General features: G+C 42.4%; 1 protein-coding gene across 6 annotated transcripts in view; it reads right to left on the minus strand.

Moving 5' to 3' along the window:
* Nucleotides 1-21705, minus strand: part of FGGY (FGGY carbohydrate kinase domain containing) — a 166127-nt gene that overhangs the window by 28923 nt on the left and 115499 nt on the right. For 4 of the 6 annotated variants that reach the window (XM_056844234.1, XM_056844237.1, XM_056844238.1 and 1 more), the window contains 2 exons: nucleotides 21452-21572; nucleotides 13898-13992 (listed from right to left, as the gene is read on the minus strand). The exons of 1 other annotated variant lie outside the window; for it this stretch is intronic. In XM_056844234.1, the coding sequence (XP_056700212.1) occupies nucleotides 13898-13992; nucleotides 21452-21572 (216 nt within the window). The remainder of the gene's footprint in view (nucleotides 1-13897; nucleotides 13993-21451; nucleotides 21573-21705) is intronic. One more of the 6 variants, XM_056844235.1, reaches the window with a different exon arrangement.

The raw sequence follows: 21705 nt of genomic DNA on the forward strand, positions 1-21705 counted from the left end.
CAAGGTCAGGGACAGAGGGTGTAGCTAGGGTAGAGAGTTTCAACACGATACTCCTTAGTATATGGTATCCCGCAAGGGGCTATTCTCTCCCCAATGCTTTTCAACATCTATATGCGTCCCTTGCCCAGCTGGTCAGGAGGTTCAGGCTGAGTTGTCACCAGTTTGCAGATGGTAAGGAGGTACAGGCTGTATCTATTGATGGATGGCCGGCCCCGGAAAACCTGGCCAAATGTCTGAGTGCCGTGGTGAAATGGCTAAAACAGAGTTGACTGAAATTAAACCCAGCAAAGATGAAACTCCTGTGGCTGGGTTGGGGTGGTCCAGATCAGAAAGTCCAACTCTCCACTCTTGATGGAGTGAAACTAACACCATCTTCCTCTGTCAGGAGTCTGGGGGTGACTCTGGATGCCTCCCTGTCATTGGAGGCCCAGGTAATAAACACCGCCAGGATGGCATTTTTCCATCTTCGCCAGGTCCGGCAGTTGGCCTCCTATCTGGCCACAGTGATCCATGCAATGATCAGTTCCAGGCTAGACTATTGTAACTCGCTCAATGTAGGGCTTCCTTTGAAGCTGCTCTGGAAATCACAACTGGTCCAGAATGCAGAAGGATGGGTCCTTGCGAGGACCCCATGTTGAGCCCATATATACCCTGTGCTTTGCCAGCTGCACTGGGTCCAGACTGAGTACTGGATCAGGTTCAAGGTTTAGGTACTGACCTTTAAAGTCCTAAATGGTCTGGGACCTTTGTATCTGCAGCCTGCCTCTCCTGGTATACCTTCCAGAGGGTGTTACACTCTAAGGGAAACAATCTCCTGGTGGTCCCTGTCACCAGAGTTATCTGGCTCTCCTCAACCAGGAGTTTATCGGCTCTGATCCTGGCCTGGTGGAACTCTCTGTCTAATGAGACCTGGGCCCTGTGGGATCTAGCTCAGTTCCACAGAGCCTGTAAGACAGAGATGTTCTCCCAGGCCTATGGTTGAGGACAGCAATGGTCCATAAATAACCTGGCCTTACTTTTGCCCTTTCCCCTTTTTCTATTCCCTTTGTTAAGTGATTGACTGTATTTGTTGGAAGCCACCTGAGCCCAGTTTCAGCCAGGGGAGGGAGGGGTATAAATTGAATAAAATAAATAATAAATAAATACATTCTAATATGACATTGAACAGTGTCATCTATCTGGTATGTTTTTACCTTTCCCTTCCTCTAAAGAGCTCAAGGTAGCACACACAGTTCTCCCTTCTTTATACAGCCACTGAGATGATTGGGCTGAGAGGAAGTAACTGGCCCAAGGTCACCCACTGAATTTCATGGCTGAGTGAGAGTTTGACCTTGGGGTGCTCAGATCCTAGACAGGCACCCTAACTAGTACACACTTCACTGGTTATAAAGGTAAAGGTTCCCTGTGCAAGCACCGGGTCATTCTTGACCCATGGGGTGATGTTACATCCTGACGTTTACTAGGCAGACTTTGCTTACAGGGTGGTTTACCAGTGCCTTCCCCAGTCATCTTCCCTTTACCCCTAGCAAGCTGGGTACTCATTTTACTGACCTCGGAAGGATGGAAGGCTGAGTTGACCTTGAACCAGCTACCTGAAACCAACTTCCGTCGGGATTGAACTCAGGTAGTGAGCAGAGCTTGGACTGCAGTACTACAGCTTACCACTCTGCGCCATAAAATTATGCATGGTATGGAGAGAGTGGACAGGGAGAAACGTTTCTCCCTCTTTCATAATATTGGAATGTGGGGTCATCTGCTGAAGCTCGAGGGTGACAGATTCAAAACAGATAAAATGGTAGAAAATCTGGGGAAATGGGAGCTCCCGTCCAGAGCTCCCGCTATGGTGCCATCTTGCTGTATTTAGGATAATCTCAGTGCTAAAAGCAAGGAATGTGGAATGAATCATCTTTACCTGCAATGACCAGCACATTAATTTTAATTCTGTGTAAACGTACATGTATTTAATGTGCTACCCAGCAAAACAACTGGAGGAAACAAACAGTCCTACAAATGTTTTGAAAGCAACTGTAACATCAATATGTTCTTTTCTCCTGTCTTCCTTCTAATGAATTATACCTAATCTCTACTACACATCTGGGCAGCCAAAAGTCTGAATAAACTTACAACTCTTGTGAAATTGTTGTGACTACTGTCTTGTTTTCATGTCTACTGGTACATGAATGACTTTTTGTTATTGGTCTTGAATGCTGGAGCATAAAAAAAGTAAGTTCGGAAGTCAGCTTTTAAAGATTTCTGTTGCACTTTGAATATTATTCCCCAGATGGAGCTGCTGCAAAATTAAAAGACTGCTCAAGCTCTCATTACCAGAAAATACAAGAAATGTATACTGGTACACCAAGTTCTTTTATATATGCTGTTAAGGAAACACAAGAGCTGCCCATCCCCCAAACGCAACTGACTGTCTTAAAGGGCTTCTGATATTAAGCTGCAGGTAGAGCTGGAAAAACTGCTAGATAATTACCACACAGGGCTGGCAGACCAGGAAGCAAAAAGCTATTCAGTGTAGCCATTGTTAGGAGGTTCTGTAGAATCCAGCACTGGTTTTCATTAGAGCAAGCTTCTCATCGGCTGGAAAAACTAGAAGTCCAATTGGGTGGTATGCCAGTAGAATAATCCCCAACTATAAGGCTTTCAGATTCTACTGCAGGGATCCCCAACTTTTTTGAGCCTGTGAGCACCTTTGGAATTCTGACACAGACTGGTGGGCGTAGCCACAACATGGCTGCCACAGGAGGCGGCGCCAGCCTCACCCTCAATGACAGGGAATGAGGTCTAATAGTAACTCTTCAACATTTCAGGCACATGCCTGAAACAGGATGCCTTTTTAAAATGAACTTGTTGTTTTAAAATGTTGTATTGCATACACGGTTTACCTTTAGTCACAAAAAACCTTGTGCTGTGGTGCAAGCTGCTATCAACGCATTTTTTAAAAAAAAAAAATCTGCCCAGCTAATCAGATCTTCAGTGGCCAGTCAGACATCCTGCTGAACAAAAGCCCCATAATGGCCCCACCCACCTTCTAAAAATACCTGGCTGGCATCAGGAAAGGTGTCTGTGGGCACCACACTCTACTGATGTCCTCCTAAAATAGTCCTAATTACCAGGATACCTCACAGAAAGCAGCCTGTGGGATGATGGCATGGGCCGGAAAGCTGACTAGCTGTTTACAATGACTGGGGGTTTAATGGATGAGTGATCGCTCCAACAGACTTTCTCTACAATGCTTCAGGAAGTAGCAAGAATCAAGAACAGAAAGAGGACTAAAAAGAAGTATGCAACTTTCTGCTTTCTTCAGGTTCAGAAGTCTGGAAGCTAACCACTAACAACACTGCCTGTAAGTCATGGGTAGGTGCACCCGTGAACGTTGATCACTTGATGGTTATAACATCAAGTGACAACTTGTATCAGAGAATGAGCCTTCACAGACCAAAGGCATCAGACACAACTTTTAAACCATTTCACATTGCCATGAATACAACCATTTTAAAGGGAGATAATTCATGCAATGAGATATGAGCCATCCAGGGGCAAATCCGTGAGTAATGTCCAAACACAGCTCTATGTGTTACTTCATTCTGAGGGAAAAGGAAAGTTGTAGAAGTGTGACAGATGACAGGAATTAAAATTGTACAGGACACAGATACAGCACTAAAGAGGCCAGCACAGATATAACACAGAGAAGGCTTAACTTCAGCAGTGATATAGCATCAGGTGCCCTCGGGCCTTTTGTATGTTTATTTTGAAGTCAACCCCATTGATTTCAGTAAGCCTTACTGCTCTATCAAGATACTGAGAACTGAAATTTAACTCTTGCAGCCAACTTCAGAATAAAGGGCAAAACACGCAAGGTCGCAAACTTCCCTAGGAACCAGGCTTGTTGCAGTTCGTCCTAGTGGTTCAGATGGCTGGTGTCAAGTGTGCAGACGCAGTAATCATCAGTGTCCTCTGAAAAAAATGCATTTTAGAAAACCCCAGGCATTTCAGACATCTTGCACTGACTCTACATGCCTGTGTTTCCTTACAGAACACTCTGATCTCCGGCACTGGCATAGCAAGAGTTCAGATCCCAGATGGGGAATTAATGAGGGGGATCGGGTTTCCTACTCTCTTGTGTATGTCTTGAAGTTTCCCTTCAACTTAGCTAGAGGGGAGGGCGGCCAGACTGCTCAATTTGCCTGTAATACAGCACGCATAATTAGGGAAGGCACACTCTGAAAAGAGAGACAGCTGACTTGGATCTGCTATAAAGAGTCCAGATTGTCCTACCGTCACTTCAAGAATGGCACTATTTTATCAGCAGTGCAAAGAGCGGCTTCAATTGCCATAGTAGAAATTGTGCCTGTGTACGAAACATATAACATTATGCAAGATACAGATAATTTGGGCTTTGAAAGAATCACCGCGTGCCTATTAGTTTTCAAGCACACAAAAGGCAGGATGTCATTGCTTTAATATAACCACCTTTGGGGAATAGACATTAGAGCAATTTTTATGTAACTGATGTATGTTTTAAGTCAATTGGGAAAATCGGTTTACTCTGGAACAACAACTTTCAATGATTTACACGCTTTATTTAAATGGCAACAGCACTTTCTGTACCAAGGAAGACTTACAGCATGTGCCATAAACAGGATGCTTGAACTATTTTATTGTAACATCCCATTCCAAATGCATTACATGGAATTAAAGACAGCCATGCCCATTATGATTACTGTGGGAAACACCATTGCTACCACAGTGCTTTCTGCAGCACACACATCCAGCATAGACATACACGCCCTGTCGTGGTTAGAGATTTGTACATATGGGAAACTGTCGGAAAACTGATGTTATCTCGGTGTTCCCTGCAACAAAATTGTAACATGTAGAACTGTACTTCATCCCATTACTTTTCAACACATATGTGACTTCAAAGGGAATCATTTTTAGGATCAGGGTGCCAATAACTTTCCTTCAAGCTCTGATGCTATATGGGTAGGGTGAGCAACTACTGAAGAAAGAAAACAGTAGGCTCTGGTAGAGTGAAAGCCAATTCACATATGGTGAGTCCGGTACTCACAGGATTGTACTACTTGAGATCTGTGTGTACGACGGGGTTCCCAACCTTTTTTATCCTGTGAGCATCTTTGGAATTCTGACACAGCATAGTGGACGCAGCCATAAAATGGCTACTATAGGAAGTGGAGCGAGCCGCAAAATGGCTGCTACCACAGCTTTCGTTCAGTAAGACAGTGAAAATCCTTGTGCTGTGGTGGCAACTGCTGCCAAAGCAGCTTTAAAAAAAATCGGCACAGCTAATCAAATCTCCTCACGTTGAGGATGCCTAGTGTAAGGTAATCGCTTTCAGCGCATTCTCAGGAATGTAAACTTTGCAAGTGCAAGGACATTTTTTTACCTAGCAACGTCTTCAAACAAGTGGTGCTCATGTTTGTATGGCAAGTGTCCAGCTTGCCACTTGATACTGAATTAACTGTACGATTGTGATCCTAAAATGCACGTAATTGTAAAACAGGTTCATTGCATCTGAAAACCTGACTTTCAAGTAAAAGTGCTTTGGACTGGAATGCAAGTGTGCTTTGCTTTTAGTTGGCTAGGGCACTGTTACTTCATTGGCGTGATGAATGCCTACTATCTAAACATCAAGAGGACCTCATTTCAAAATCTGAACAGGACTGCAAAACATATGCTAAATTAAAATGAAAAACAACTTGAATTTATAGTTATAGGAACTGAGCAGAGTAGTAGTAGTAGTAGTAGTAGTAGTAGTAGAAGAAAAAGAAGAAGAAGAAGTTGGTTTTTATATGCAGACTTTCTTTACCACTTAAGGAAGAATCAAATGGGCTTATAATCAACTTCCCTTCCCTTCCCCACAACAGACTCCATGTGAGAAAGGTGGGGCTGAGAGAGCTCTAAGAAAGCTGTGACTGGCCCAAGGTCACCCAGCTGGCTTCACGTGTAGGAGTGGGGAAACCAACCCAGTTCATCAGATTAGAGTCCGCCGCTCATGTGGAGGAGTGGGGAATCAAACCTGGTTCTCCAGATTAGAGTCCACCGCTCCTAACCACCACTCTTAACCACTATACCGCACTCACTCTCAGCAAAGTAAAGGTATATGGGACAAAGTGGCAAGATATTGGAGGAATAGGAAGGAAATGCCTCAGTGCACGGTTGTTAAGGGAAGAGGATGTGCTCCTCCAGCTGCTCCACTGCTACTCCAGTTCTCAGACATACATTCTAGAAAGTCAGATAATGCAATTCTAATCACTTGCTAGGGAGTCTCCCTGAATATTCAGGGACTTATTTGTGTGTAAATATCACCCTGGCAGGACCATTCTGAAGTTGGCTAAGGGTCTCAGCAAACAAAGCTTGTACAATTCATTGCTGGTCACAGGCATCAAGTCTTGGTGTTTGACATTATGTTTGGCCAAGACAACATTTTCCTCAGGGATTCAGATAAAACTACAAACATTTCTGCTTAATTACTGCTGTGACATTTTCCTTTTCTGGCGATATACATTTCTCAACTCAGGGCCAGTAGCTGAAGCTCTCTTGCCAATTCAAGGAGATTGGAAGCCAAGTGTTGTTTTCACCTAGGCTGTTATTTGAAAAAGACCTCTGGATTTTTATTAAAAATACCACAAATAAATTATTAGTCAAGTCAGAGCCTCAGCAATAATGGGCCCAAATAAAACAATCAATTATGTTTTATACCAGCTGATTACGCATTATGGTCTGCAGAAATTATGACCTACTGTTAGACTTTGGCTTTGCTTAAATAGGTTTTACCTATACATTTCTAGCAGCATAAAATGGTTACAAATCATCCAAAGTGACAGCTAACCATACACACATTTTCAGTATGTACCAATCTGAGAATATATCAATTGTATGGCAGCTCCTAACACAGACGACACAGCCTTTTCCTTGAGTCATTTCAGAGATTGGGCTTATGCTGGTTTTCTTCTCTGATTTATTGGTTTCAAAATCAGCCTGATAGGACGCTGTGAAACCTAGCCAAAGACGGGAGTCCCACAAGTACCATGCTGAATGAGCACAAGAATAAGAACGCTTTACTTTTGGTACTACCGCACACAGCAAAGTGGAAATGTTAACCATAAATAAAGCACAGCAAGTGCTCAAGCAAGAGAGAAGGGCAACAGATGTCAGCCTGTATCGTGTGTCAGTAAACAGCCGTGGCACATGAAGCTACAGATCTTCCTTTCCCCGTTTGTGAAAACATCATGTTAGGGTAAAAGCCACGTTGCAGTTGCTGAACTCTCTAAGATATAGTCGAAGGGTGGGATCCATTCCTCTAGGGCAGCTGCTCCAGCAAAGGAATGCATAAACTGTCCACCCATTATCATCTCACAAAAGAAAGGTTTAACAGGAGCAGAGCTATATCCTATGGTTCAAAATCTAACACAGAGCCCATAGAAAATGGTTTGATTTGGGAGGTATAGGTTTTTGAGAGTCAAAGCTCCCTTCGTCAGATACTTCTAAGGTGCTACTGGACTTGAATCTAGCCCCAGTACAATTGATTGTGTTATGAAAAAGACTCCTGCATGGAGTATGGCTATTTCCCCATTTCCTCTGTTGACAGGACAACTTTTCCCCTAAAGGGAGGAGTACTGACTACACTAACCTTCCCAAAGAGAAAATCAGAATATCTCTCCATATTAAAGAAAAATAAATCACTTTATGCAAAATGTTTTTCATTCATACAGTTCTAAATTATAGACTCGTGACATAGGAGAGTGAACTTAAACCTGGTCCTTTGGCAAGGAATGAAAGAAGAAGATTAAAGCATCTTAGCCTAGTTCTGCCTGTCAGTACAGCCTTCCAGAACCTCTGTCTCTTCCTTCTTCCCTCAGTGTTCATACAATGATTAAAAGAGTAGTTTCTGACACTGCAGTAGACTTTTAATAAAAGGTGCATTATCAGCAAGCCAACAGAACAATTCAATAACCTCTTGCTTCCAATATGATGTTTACACAAGATGAATACAGCAACTAATTACTAAATTATCCTAGTTTACATAGAAGAGTCAGGGTTTTTTATTGAGGTGAAGGAGATTTAGACTAATTCAACAGATACAAGTGATCTCAGTACTTCTTCTAACGTAGCCTGCTTAGTCATCAATGAGTGCCTAGGCCTTTCTCCTTTTCATTGTAAGCAGACACATAAAAGAAAAGATCAGCAGAGAGCTTGGTTTCCAGCCTGAAAAGTTTTGGAAGACCTGAATTTGTGTCCTGATTTTGAGAAATTTTAGATTAGGCCCTATATCTGCTGGATTTTGAAGTACCGGTAGTCATTTGGGCCTCTACAACTTAACAATTAAGGTAGCAGCTCATTTAACATGATGAACCTGTGTCTCTGTACACACGGATAAAATCCTAAACCATTCTTGAAATCATAAGAAAACATATTTAATTATGCTTAGGTGAATAATGGTTGCAAAGCTCCAACAAGAGAGTGGACATTTTTACAGATCAGAGAATTCATCCCACATCAAGTCTAAAAACGTGGTAGTGGAAAGCAGCAAGCACCTGGGATCCATCGACCATACCTTGTCAAAAGCAACCAGCTAAAGCTAACCAGCTAACCCGTGACCTATATATTAAAGGCGACTTACTTGTACCAAAAAACTCTAACCACTAATGCAGATACAGAATATACAATGTTCCTCTGACTAAAAGAGCTTGCCCATGCATGTGCAAAATCCAAGGCACAAAGTCATAGTGGTGCAATTTCTTGTTGGGGATGGGACCTGGGTTTCTAAGTGGCCTAGGTTTCTAAGAGATCTCTGCGTGACTCTGTGCTCACAGAATGTACACAAAGGCATTGAACAATTTAAAAAATCCAGCACTTAGCAAATCGGACTGAGATTATTGATGTAGGAATACATATAAATAAATCTGCAAGATCCCATACCCAAACTAGATGGTCTTGCACCAGCCTTATGGACCAAAGCCCCAGTATTTGCTACCCTAATAAACTGAGCTTCCTTAATGGGATGGGAGATACTTTGCAGGTGGTCACTCAAACTGGACAGGAACACTTCATTCTCATTCAAGGATGCCGCACAGGCTCAACCTCATTGCTTGCAATTCAAGCCAAAATGGGAGTCTTTTGCTTACAGTCTGAGCATCCATGCCTCTTTATACCTCAGCCAAATAGTTTAATACAACACCTTTGTCACTGAACATCCTTTCATGGGGAAAGCCATTTTTTAAAATTAACTATTTCACTTTGTATGTAATTCCTATTGTGAAGAATACCAAATGTTCACAATGGGGAAAAACCCTACGAGTGAAGAATAGGTCCTTCCTCTATGCTTTGAGGAGAAATCCTACCAAGATATAAATCAGCTTATAAATCTCATGCTCTCTCCACTATTCCCTGAGGATACAGCTCTTGCCTTCTTAGCAACCAAAGTCTATCTCAAGAAGTTAAACTAAACAGAAAGCTAGTCATTACACATCATAAGCATAACTGTATGAACTTCAATATACGGGGCGGGGGGGGGGGAGGGAATCTGGAGGTTCTTGATTTTTGAAATACAATAATAATTCTGGTCCTAGGTGTAAATACTCTTTCTGAAACAGTGAGTTGTAAAGACAAAAACTGGATGATTGCCAAATAAGATTTCTACGTTTTGACAAAAATGCAGCTATAAAGTAGAGTAATATGAATAGCCTGTTTCCCTAACATTAGGGACTGTATCTTTGCCAGTTAAACTGAGAGTGAAACAAAGTGTTCCATCTCTAAAACCTAACTTTCAAATCTCCCCCTTAAGGTGTAGGACTAACAGAGCATAGGCTTGGATCCAATAGAGGATATCCGCAAACAGAAGTGATTTGCATTCGTGGAGTGTGACTTTTGCCCCTCCCCCTTCAGCCCCAGATGCCCCCCACTGCTTTTCCTGGTGGATAGAGACCCCAGGGACAGCATGAGGGGAGAATAAAAGAAAATCCTCTGCTGCATCCAATTCACTGTTTTTAGTAGAGACGCAATGGTTAGGAGAAAGCCCCCCCTGGCTTTCCTCCTTCACTCCCCAGATCTACCTCTCTGTCACAAACAGATGTTTGCACTAGATGGGTAAGTAACTGGAAGAACTTTGCTTACCAAGAATTTATAGAAAAATCACCAAAGATTTCAAATCCTAAATTAATTCAGCAGAATAAAGTCCTTTGCATCTATTTGTGAGTGTTAATCATTTCTACCGAGCAACAAGCCGTCCACAAAAAAAGTCTCAAGTGTGCCAAATGGGACACAGGTGGTCAGTTTTACAGCATGTATAGGAAAGAAGAGATATGATCATGAGGGTTCAAGAGAGAGTAAACAGGGCTGGAGAAAATGAAAAGAAAAATAAATAGCAAAAAGTATGTTCAGACAGGGTTTCCGTTTCCTCTCCTGAGACTCAAGAGATAATCCAGAGATTAAAAGGGAGAAATTTAGTTCCTCTTGAGCACTGTGTGTGAAACTGTGGTATGCATGCATTGTTTCATGGGATACTGGGGTGGGGAGGTTCAACACACAGAGGTCAAAGAAGAGAAAAAGAAGGCAGTCTGGTGACTTTAAAGAGCAAGACAGGGAGGCCAGGCACTGGAGATGGTTGTTCTAATTTCCTACTTGGCAGAATTACCTAACGGTGATATTTTCAAGTTAGAGTTTTATACTCACACAAAAATCTGGCAAATTAGTTTACAAAACTTATTATAACTTATTTTACAGCAAGCTATCAAATTCAGATAAATTGGTGGTACATTCCTCACATGCAGGTGTCCACGTGCGAAATAGCAGGTGCAACAACGCTGTTCCGGCCACTGGCGCAAGTGGCCGAAAGGGGGTAGGAAGCCACCTAAGCCACCTAACCGGCAGCTCCTACCCCCGGCCCACCCCCCTGTGCCAGCACGGCCTCTCTACGCTGTTTCCGGCGCTATAGAGAGGCCGTGCTGGCGGAGGGGAAAGGCGCGGCTCCGTGGAACTTGGACGCCGGCGGAGCCACCCTCCACGCCAGCGTAAATGCGTGTAATCTCATGTCAGGCCGCCTCCTAAGAGGTTTCGGTGGGGCCCTCAGGAATGGGCTGTCAATTTTACGCCCAAGACTGCTAGTTCTAGCTGAATACGATTTCCTATATCTGACATGCTTGTTTCCAATTCAGGGGGAAGAGGAAAGAAACAGGCTCTTGCTAGAGATGAACAAGCAGCCATCAAGTTTGCTCTGCTAAAAACATCAGGTTCCTAGTCCTGAACATGCTCACTAATGTGTGTGGAAGAGGTGACGACCAGCAGACTACACTGGGGACCCCTAAAGAGCCAGCTAAGAGTCCTAATCCTTAGCAAATGAAGTTTCAGACATTATTGAGCAAGATGTCCGGGATGTTAAGGGACTAACTAGACAAGAGGTTGGAGGGATCTATAATCAGATCTTTCCATTAGTTTTTAAATAGAAATAGCAGACAAGCAGTGCCCCACTGGATCAACAGGGCACAGAGAGGGGGCTTAACTAATCAACGACTGCAGTTTGAGAAGTCAAAACTAATCTTGCCCTCTCATCTTTTGCCTACCCCCTTTTCTTCCTTGGGGAGGGGGCAGAGTGGATTAGTTTTGATTGGTGAAATCAAACACGAGTGGAAGAGTTAATCCTCCTCCCACCCGATATTTAAAAATTTGGGGGAAGATCTGATCACGGACCTTCAAGAATCCCATCTAGTTAGACTTTAAGATCATCTTAAGATATGCTTAATAAAGATAACAAATAGGACGAAATATGATATTTAGGAAGAAAGCCCCTGTAACACATATTTCAAATTATTTCCTCTGTTTCTCTTTTATAAAGCAGATAATGATACAAATATGGTATTTGGAAAATTCTTTCAGTTAAATATTTTTAAGAATGTTGCCAAATACCTTTACTTGGAAGTACATTCTACTATAATTAGTGGGATTTATGAACATACGTACTCTAGATTGTGCTGTGGTTTTAGATTATGTGCCTGCACAGCCAATATGTGCTTTGAAGAGCAGTTTCTGATATACTTGCATATTGGGGAGCCATAGATGTAAAAATTGATGATGCACAACAGGCACATATCTAAATTCAGCCTTACTGCTAAGTAAATGTGCTTAGGAGGATTTTTTCCTTACAAGAGATTGGAAGCCTCCTCACTGTAATCGCATTGCAAATGGTTACCATTATTGCTCCTATATAGTGCTCTAAGGGCCATACACATAAAGCTAGGAACTCATCATTAGATCCCCCAATGTGTAATTTACACTTAAGAAACAGGTGCAGGCAGGCCTGATATGAATCAGAGCCATGGCGCCCAGGGAAGGGGGGGTGACTCCCCTCCCTCTGTTTCTCAACTGAAATTGACCCAATGAGCTAAAAACAGCCCGATGAGGCCATTTTCCATTGAAGAAATGGGGCAGGGGGGTGAGTCAAATCACATCTTCCTTAGCATGTGGCCACAATCCACAATGCTGTCCTTCCCCCTCTCCTCCCGTGACCATTTTTTGAGGCTGAACTAACATTAAGGGGATCCAAACATGCCTTCCCAGCATCATGCACAGTTTGGCCCTGTGAGAAAATTACTTTCTAATTAGCGGCCTTTTCTTAGGCAGAAGTAGCTATCACACTGTTTGCAGCTGGTTGGAATAAGCCTCTTCTAACAAGCGATTTGTCTACAGCTGCCTTCCAGCAGTCTACTGCAGCAAAGCTATAATGATTGCCCTTCAAAATGAAATAAAGAATTCACCGTTGGCGCCTAATCTTTCAATTAATTCTTATAAATCCCCAGTGCTAAAAACACAGGTGAGAAATTTAAGCAGGGATTTATTCATCTGAGCACTGCCACAGCATCAGCACAGTGCGATCCAAAGCATATTGACCAGAAGTAAGCCCCACAGAGTTCAATGGGACTTGTTTGGGTTCAGGTAAGTGTGTACAGGATCACAGCCAAAAAATCAATTTTCTCTTCAGTGAAGAGGATACTGTTCCAAGCAGAAGCAAATGACTGTGGGAATTCTCTTATTACAGAGGCATTCTACAAAGCAAAAATATTCTGCTCTTAGGCAACACATTATTCAGAAACAACTACAAAAGTCGCCTTCTGAGGTCAATATGTATTATAAAATGTTAGCATACCAAAAACAAACTTAGGAGAGAAAGCCTTTGTGAGAAGAAACAATGAATACGATTTCAAGATGGCCACTCTATTACATTTTCAGGAAGTATTGTTCTTTTTAAACAGTGCACCCAATGAAGGAAATGGGTTGGCTATTCCTGATTCGGCCAACATGGACAAGCAGAACCTTTACCATACCATTAAAAAAAAGAGAAAGCCCAATGATATAAATGTACTTTACCAACTGATGGCATTGTGCCACTTTACACCAGAGTTCTTTACTAGCAGGGTTACTGCACCAGCTGCACATTTCATTGTGTGTGTGTGTGTGTATTTTATAAGAAACCATACCCACTTTAGATACAGTGCCAGTGAGCCCATGAGTCATGTGGAAAAACCTTTGAATGACTGCTATTTTTCTAATGCAGAAATATAGAGGCCTGTATAAAAATATATATGCAGCAATGCCTTACAAAATCAGTCTGTAAAAATAAAGTCAGTAGCTCATCAACTTAACGGTGAACTCTTATCCCTAGTATTTCAAGCTTTTTCTGCCTTGAACAACTAGGTCCTGTTATGATCTGGATGCATGATGCATCTGCTAGGTAATCTAAAAAGACCAGCCTAGTAAACTGAGATGAGACTGGAAGCATCCAATTTTGTTATGAATATAACTTGCAATTTGATGTAAGACAGAAAAATGCAGAAGTCAAGTTTTCACATCCAGATCTTATATGATTACATACCTGCAGAGAAGTAAAATCTTTAGAAGCACAAGCTCCAAGAATAGCAGCACCCATTAGAACGGACTCCACTTCTTTGGCCAGAACAATAGGCATGCCTAGACAAAGATAATACCTTTTCAGAATGCCCAAAGTGTAGATAATATTAAAAAGATAGAACAAATAATCAGAAACACAAACAGCTGGAGGATTATTCTATGCATACCCTATGCAACATGGTAACATGGTATGATCATATGAGTGACTGACATTTGGAGTCTTTTTCCATGGCTGCAGAGGTCATAGATATCAAATTAAAAGCATGAACTATGCTAGTTTACAGGAAAAAAGTAAAGCTGTAAATCTGAAATTTGAACAAAGAAAAAAACAAAACCCAGAAATTCAAAACAGTAAACACAGGCTGATTTCAGGACAAGATTGCTAGAACTTGGGCTTCAGTATATTCCAATGATTATACATAAGTTGAAAGCATGGCTACTTGAAGGAAGGCTGATGAGAAATGAGTGGAAAGGGGTGGAATGTGTTAAAATAATGACATTTGGTTGTCTGTTGGGGAAGGGAGTTGTGTCTGACCCAGGATTCGGTGATAAGAACAGCCAGAAGAAAGTGCGAGTATGAAAGGGAGAGGATTTGTTTATTTGACTTTTATGCCACCCTTTCCCAACCAAGTAGGCTTACCAGGTCCCTTCCCTCCTCCGGTGGGAGGTTTTTCAGGTGGAGGTGAGGTGAGATCGCGCAGGCGTGCCGAAGCAATCACATCACTTCCAGTTTACACCCAGAAATGCCACTTCGCAAGGGGCCTTTACCACTCAAACTGGGAGTTTGAGTGGTAAAAGGTCCCTTGCGATGTGTCACTTCCCGGTGTAAAACGCATCGCAAGGGGCCGTTTACCACTCAAATTCCCAGTTTGAGTGGTAAAAGGCCCCTTGCGATGCATTTATACCCGGAAGTGCTGCATTGCAAGGGGCCTTTTACCACGCAAACTGGGAGTTTGCGTGGTAAACGGTCCCTTGCGATGCGGCGCTTCCGGGTGTAAACCAGAAGTGACGTGGCACCATGGGCAGGCGCACGTGCATGCGCTGCCCGCTGACCCTCAGCTGGTCGACAGACAGCCAGGATTGCCCACCACCACCTGGCACTTGGCAACCCTACAACCAAGTCAGGCTCAGAGCAACTTACAATAGGTTAAAACATTCCATTTATAATCAATAAAAGACAAACTCACAGAGAAGTGAAAAAGACAGACCATAGAGAAGAAGAAGCCAAAAACAGACTCTCTGGAACTAAGAAGTAGAGAGATCTGAGTAGGAAACAACACTGCAGGATCTAGAACCTTCAAAGAGGACAAAGTCCTACCCATCAGCTGATCGTAAATAGCTGCCAAAATGTTTAAACTACCAGAAGACGGTACAGAGGTAGTCTGGGGGTGCCCCCTAAGGACAATGAAAGGCTTCATGGTTTGTTTGTGTGTGTGTGTTTTTTGGGGGGGGCGGTCAGGCTGCTTTATAGAGCTTTGTGAAAACCCCTTCCTCAATATTATCAGAAGGGGGCAATATGGCTCCAACCACTTTATCAGGAGCCAGATCAGCAACCAACTGTACAACTTTCTCCAATCCTCCCACAACCTATCCATGACTTTTTGTAAGTTTCAGATTGTTGTGGCACAGATAGGTTCACACAATGCACATATGGAAAACAACATGAAATAAAGAAGTATGGAACATTTGTAGGTGAACATAAAACTTCTCCTGTTAGTTTTCTGATAGCATCTCACAATACAGATTTTGAAACCTCCTGCATCTTATTCAGTCTCTGTATAGGAATGATTTGTAGCTTATATTATGAATGAATATTTTTACCAAATTTAACTATTCAGTTTTATGTTACTGAAAAGCAAACAGTTTACACAGTTCCTGAGTTAGGGTTGCCAGCTTTGGGTTGGGAAATACCTGGAGATTTTTGGGCGGAGCCTGAAGAGGGCAGGGTTTGGGGAGGGGAGGGACTTCAATGCCATAGAGTCCAATTTCCAAAGCAGCCATTTTCTCCAGGTGAACTGATCTCTATCGGCTGGAGATCAGTTGTAATAGCAGGAGATCTCCAGCTACTACCTGGAGGTTTGGAAATTAGCACGGGTAAATGGTACACAAATGCACAGAGCCAAGTTATAGCAAACAAGTATATAATATGTGATAAAGCCAAAGGACAAACAATGTGTAGCAATTAAACCTAACTAATGTGTGACTAATATATACATTAAAGCACAAAGATCACAGTGTATTTCACAGGCAAAAATGTCCTCTTCTTAATGTTTCAAAGATGATCAGTTCCATAGGATATCCCTTAGGTATAAATCCAAAAGATGGGGGACGGCCGTTTCACCTTGGTTTCTTCAGCCCCACATTATATCATCTATTCCATAGTATTCCAAAATATTACTAAGTCCACTAAGGTTCAATATTAAGCCACAGCAATGTCAACAGGTTCCCTTGGGATACTAGTGTGGTAGATGATATAATGTGGGGCTGAAGAAACCAAGGTGAAACGGCCGTCACCCATCTTTTGGATTTATACCTAAGGGATATCCTATGGAACTGATCATCTTTGAAACATTAAGAAGAGGACATTTTTGCCTGTGAAATACACTGTGATCTTTGTGCTTTAATGTATATATTAGTCACACATTAGTTAGGTTTAATTGCTACACATTGTTTGTCCTTTGGCTTTATCACATATTATATACTTGTTTGCTATAACTTGGCTCTGTGCATTTGTGTACCATTTACCCGTGCTAATTTCCAAACCTTGAAGGTATAGGCACGGAGGTGCCCTTGTTTTTGTTTTGCTTACTACCTGGAGGTTGGCAAGTCTATCGTGACTTTATGTGCAGTCCTTATGACCACACGTTGATTGCTGCAATTATATCACAGTGTGACTGGCCAGAGAATCCCAGCAAGCCCAGTTGGCGGCTGGGGCGCTCCCACAGCTTGGAGAGAAATTAGAAGGTCCAAGCCAGTTGTTAGTGGCTGCTACCAGGGGGAGTCCAATATCTGACCAGACGGTCAAGGACACTAAAAAGGGCCTCTGAGACACACGGGGAGGAGAGTGTTGAGCAGGAAGCCAGACATCAGGACCAAGTGCGCCTCCGAAGCAGTAGCTGCCACAGCAACTGAGGCCACTCTCACTCCCGAGGAAGAGAGCATGGCCGCAGAGGAGATCCTAGCAAAGGCACCACGAATCCTGGAGGGAGCAGGCAAGAACCCGGGCAGCTAATCCCTTGACACAGCAGCAGAGCAAACATCCAGTGTGGCAGGGGCAAGCAAGAACCAGGGCAAGTCCTCAGGGCCTCTAGGGAGACCTTGGGTCCGCAGCTGGCAAGTTGACGGGGGCAGCACCAGGGGAAAGGACTGATGCACATGAACAACCAGGGAATCAAGATGGAGCTTGTCTGACAGTTGTCAACAGAGAACTGTAGAGGGAGAACTGGGGATTCAGGAGGAGTGAAAGGGCTCTCAAGGGACTTTGGGGACTGTACAGAAGTGGCTGAAGCTGGCCTGGTTGGGGGAGTGGGAAGGCACTTGGGTCTTAGATGGCTACTGAGATATGGTGAACAGGTGCTGGGAAAAGGTGGAAACTTCCTGTGGCCAAAGAGGAGCTAGGGAGGGTGTTCCCAGCATATTTGCCACTGGGCAAATATTCCCGGCATATTATTCCCGGCATATTTGCCACTGTAGCTACTGGGAAACATAACAAACGGTAAGAGGCAAACATAAGGTACCCAATACTACCACTGCCTTGTAACGTTATAGTAGGACCAGGGGGACATTAAAATGGGGAAATGCCTTCCCCTGTCCATATACTCCAAACCCTTTACCCTCTGGGTAATTTTTCCTGTTTTTTTTTTTCTTCCAGCCAGTCCTTCGGACCCGAATTAAGCTTAGTACTGAAGATTCATGGATCAAATCTGTGTGCTCTCAATGGCAAAAATGTTTTGACACAGAATTGTTTAAACGTAACAGAATACTAAATTAAGAACTGGGTTTACATCTGGTGCTTTTTAAACGTACTTTAAAACTTGGCTGCTTGTTTTCCGCTCTGCAAGTGCTTCACAATGAACACATTCATCTTAGCACTTAACAATACGAATCTGAGGCTTTTAAGTGGTCTAAGAAATTGTCTACTGGTAGCCTGCATAACTGGCTAATGGGAGCTTACATTTTACAGTAATATATTCAGATTTTTCCTGTCTTTTCCTGGAAGAATAGGGGATTGATACAGGAATGCTAGCTATTTTATCTGATAGATTTTAATGAGGGCAGGGGAACCGAGAGCATTTTACTCAGATGAACTCTGACTTCTCCTGTCAGTCACACTTCCCTGCAAACAGGGAGAATTCTAAGACGGCAGAAAGGCCTCTTTGTCTTAAATTGTGCTTGGCTATTAGATACAGTCAAAGGGCCCTATTTTAAAATTTAATCAGAATTATCTATTAATAGATCTTTAATTTTAGACATCAGAAAGCAACTCTCAATTCCAAGGCTCTTTGAATTCGATAAGAAAAGGTGTGGATTTGATAAAATCTTGCTTGACAAGTAGAAAGCAATAGTCTGCACTCGTATCTAGCCTAGGTCAAGGCCCTGTGTCATTTGGTTCACTCTTTCTGCTTCCATTAGGCATAATTACATAATGCTGATTTTCATCTTTCTTCCTGTATCAAGGTAGGAAGTCTGGCTTGATGTTCAAATGATGCAAATCTGCAAGCTAAGTACCCTGAAACCAAGCTTTAAACTTGATCTAAACCATATTGACTTGTAGGTTTTTAAAAAAATTACCCTTATGGGGTTTTCTCTTTCCACCCTGCCCCTCCTTCAAGGCTTTAGAATGAAACAAAGATGTTTTCCACAGGTTAAATCACATATTCTATTGTTCAAAAATGTGCTATATTAAAGCTGAATTTAGATGAATCTGAGGCCTCTTTTGCAAACATATAATTTGTTCTGAAGACTATTGCATTGTGGGCTCGAGAGAATGCAACATGAAGCTGGATAAATTACACTTGGTTAACTAGCTTCTGCCGGTTATAATATCTAAACAATGAACCTCCGAGAGACCTGACAAAGGCTCAACATTCTTTGACAAAGGCTGTCTGAAATTAAAAGCCGCCCCTTATGTATTTTGTATAAACGTGTACATGGTCGAAGACTGCAGCTTCAGATTTGGTTTACCCAAATTGATTATGCAAATTGATTTCATAACTAATTAACTTATCGAATTACTATAAATCTCAATGCTGTATAGGCGGTCCTGACAAAAGCGCACTACCCACGTGTCCCTCAGTCTTTTGTGAGGCTTCCCTCCCATTGCCCACCACTCCCTCAGTTTTGCAATCTTCAGATCCTCTTGCCATAAGGACTTGCTTAATTTCCCACAAGTACTCCTTGGGCAAACCTTCGGTCTTCCTCTGTTCCTTTGCAGAAGACATTCCCTCTCATCTCTAGGCCTGAACTTCTGCTTCTTATACTGCAGCAGCACTGAATGGTGACATATTAGGCAGCAAACAGCTAGGTCATTGTATCATATGCTAACTCCTACCTAGCATATTTTCTACAAAAGTGTAGAAGTTCTCAAACTTTAATCACCTGGGGACCCCGTTTTGATTTTAAATATGCATGGACCTTGAGCTATCCCATCCTCCCTCATCAGTGACTGTCATGGGTTAGACAGTCTCCGTTCAAAGAGCATGACAAGCCTCATGTGCCCCATGGAGGTCTCCATCTTCTAATGTCCTCCAAACAATACAGTGGGAACCACATTAGACATTCATTAAAAACAGGTTGAAGTAAAAAGTTTGCACTGTCTGTACATGGTCTTCAAGATCAGGACTAGTTGATGCTGTGAGGCCACAAAGCAAGTGGTCCTAGAAAAAAAGTTCTAAGCAACCTCGCCCCTTGGTCAGAAGGGATTACTGCTGGATGCAGCAATAAACTTTCCTACTGGTTAATGACAGGGGTGGGAAGGTGTGAAAAGGTGTGATGGACAGGAGGCTGTCCTGCCTCTGAATGGAAAAATCAACCACTCAGTTCCCTCTTCTCCACCAGCGGGAGGTTTCTGGGGCAGAGCCTGAGGAGGGCGGGGTTCGGGGAGGGAAGGGACTTCAATGCCATGGAGTCCAATTGCCAAAGCGGCCATTTTCTCCAGGTGAACTGATCTCTATTGGCTGGAGATCAGTTGTAATAGCAGGAGATCTCCAGCTAGTACCTGAAAGTTGGCAACCAATGCCACTCAGAGGAGCCCATAGGAGCACTGTTCCAACCTCCAATCACTTTTCAGGAGGGGGGTTGGAATGTTGGAAGGAAGACAGGAGGAGGAGTCTTGCTTGGGACAAAGAGCAGGCAGTCACAGCTCAGGTCTGGCTCAGGAAAAAGAGCAGATTGAGGGGTAGCTCTGCCTAGTAGAGTGGAAGAGTGTTTCAGCTCTGTCCCTGGGATGGAATAGAGTACCCCATTTATTAGGCCTGTCTCTGGTGATGAGCAGACCTTGTAGCTTTTAGTCTGACTCTTGGGAAAGGGCAGGCTGGTGTGGGTGGAATCTGAGTAGTGTTACATCTGCACAGATCCACTGTATGGGGCTCCCCACAACATCTAAAAACCTTTGTACTCTTTCTTCTGCCTAGAAATCAAAGCTTCTGGAAATCAAGCAAGAAAGTATCCCATCATTGAAAAACTGGTTAGATAAACTTGCAGAATATGCAGTGATGTCTAAGCTTACGAATATCATCAACAAAAGACCCAGAGAAGACTTTCTGAAGAATTGAAAATTGTATTTTGAATATAGTGCCAAGTGATATGGAAATTAATTAACAGGAAATGTTACAAAAGAGATGGCTACAGTTAGTTACCAATTTTAGCTCTGTAATAACTATATAACTCAGTAATAATTATATAAGATTTTGATATAAAGATAAGTTTTTTATATTCTGTCATAACATGATCGCATTAATTTTTAGATATATTACTAAACTGTTTTATTGTTAGTTCATTGTTAGTGATTACTTTTAGGCATAGTAGCATAAGCTGTATGAGAATTATACTGCATAATGGGCAAAAATATTAGGTTTATTTAGCACCCATATATCCAATATGTCTTTGTAATATTTACTTAACTGTTTTAGAATAATTGAAGTTAGTCGAATTGTAGACCCATTTCAAATACTTATGGATAAGTGCCTTGTCTGAGATGTGTACTAATAAGTATGTATGCTATGTTATGTGTTTTGTATTGTATTTTGTGTTGAAAATGTAAATAATCAAACATTCCTAATACAGATTTCCACCAAAAAGTAATTCCTATTTCATTCATAAGGGGTTAAACAACACCTTAGGGCCACAATCCAGAGGACTATTAGTTGCTCTTAAGTCCCTTAAACCAATGGGACTTTAGTAAAGAACAACTAACATTTCCCATTGGTTTCAAAACTACCTGGACAGAGCAAACTCTTAAATCACTTAAAATAATAATTAATTAATTTATCTTCGCCTATCGCTATGCCTTCAAACTTACCCATGATGTCCGCATGCATCTGCACAAAGAGGGGGTTCTTGCTCAGCCCGCCACACATAAACAGGGTGTTGACATGATGCCCCGCAGTTTGCATGGTTTCCACAATATGCCTTGTTCCCAACTTGAATATGAGAAGAAGAAGAAACACAAAAGTAACCAATTAAAAAGACCTCAAGCCTGTCTAAAGAGCTGGAGAGAAATGACTGTTGGCAGTACCCACTGAAAATGACAGATAGGCAAACTGCCAGGACACT

Source organism: Euleptes europaea, chromosome 2 (assembly GCF_029931775.1).
Source record: "Euleptes europaea isolate rEulEur1 chromosome 2, rEulEur1.hap1, whole genome shotgun sequence".
In the NCBI taxonomy this organism is placed as follows: domain Eukaryota; kingdom Metazoa; phylum Chordata; class Lepidosauria; order Squamata; family Sphaerodactylidae; genus Euleptes; species Euleptes europaea.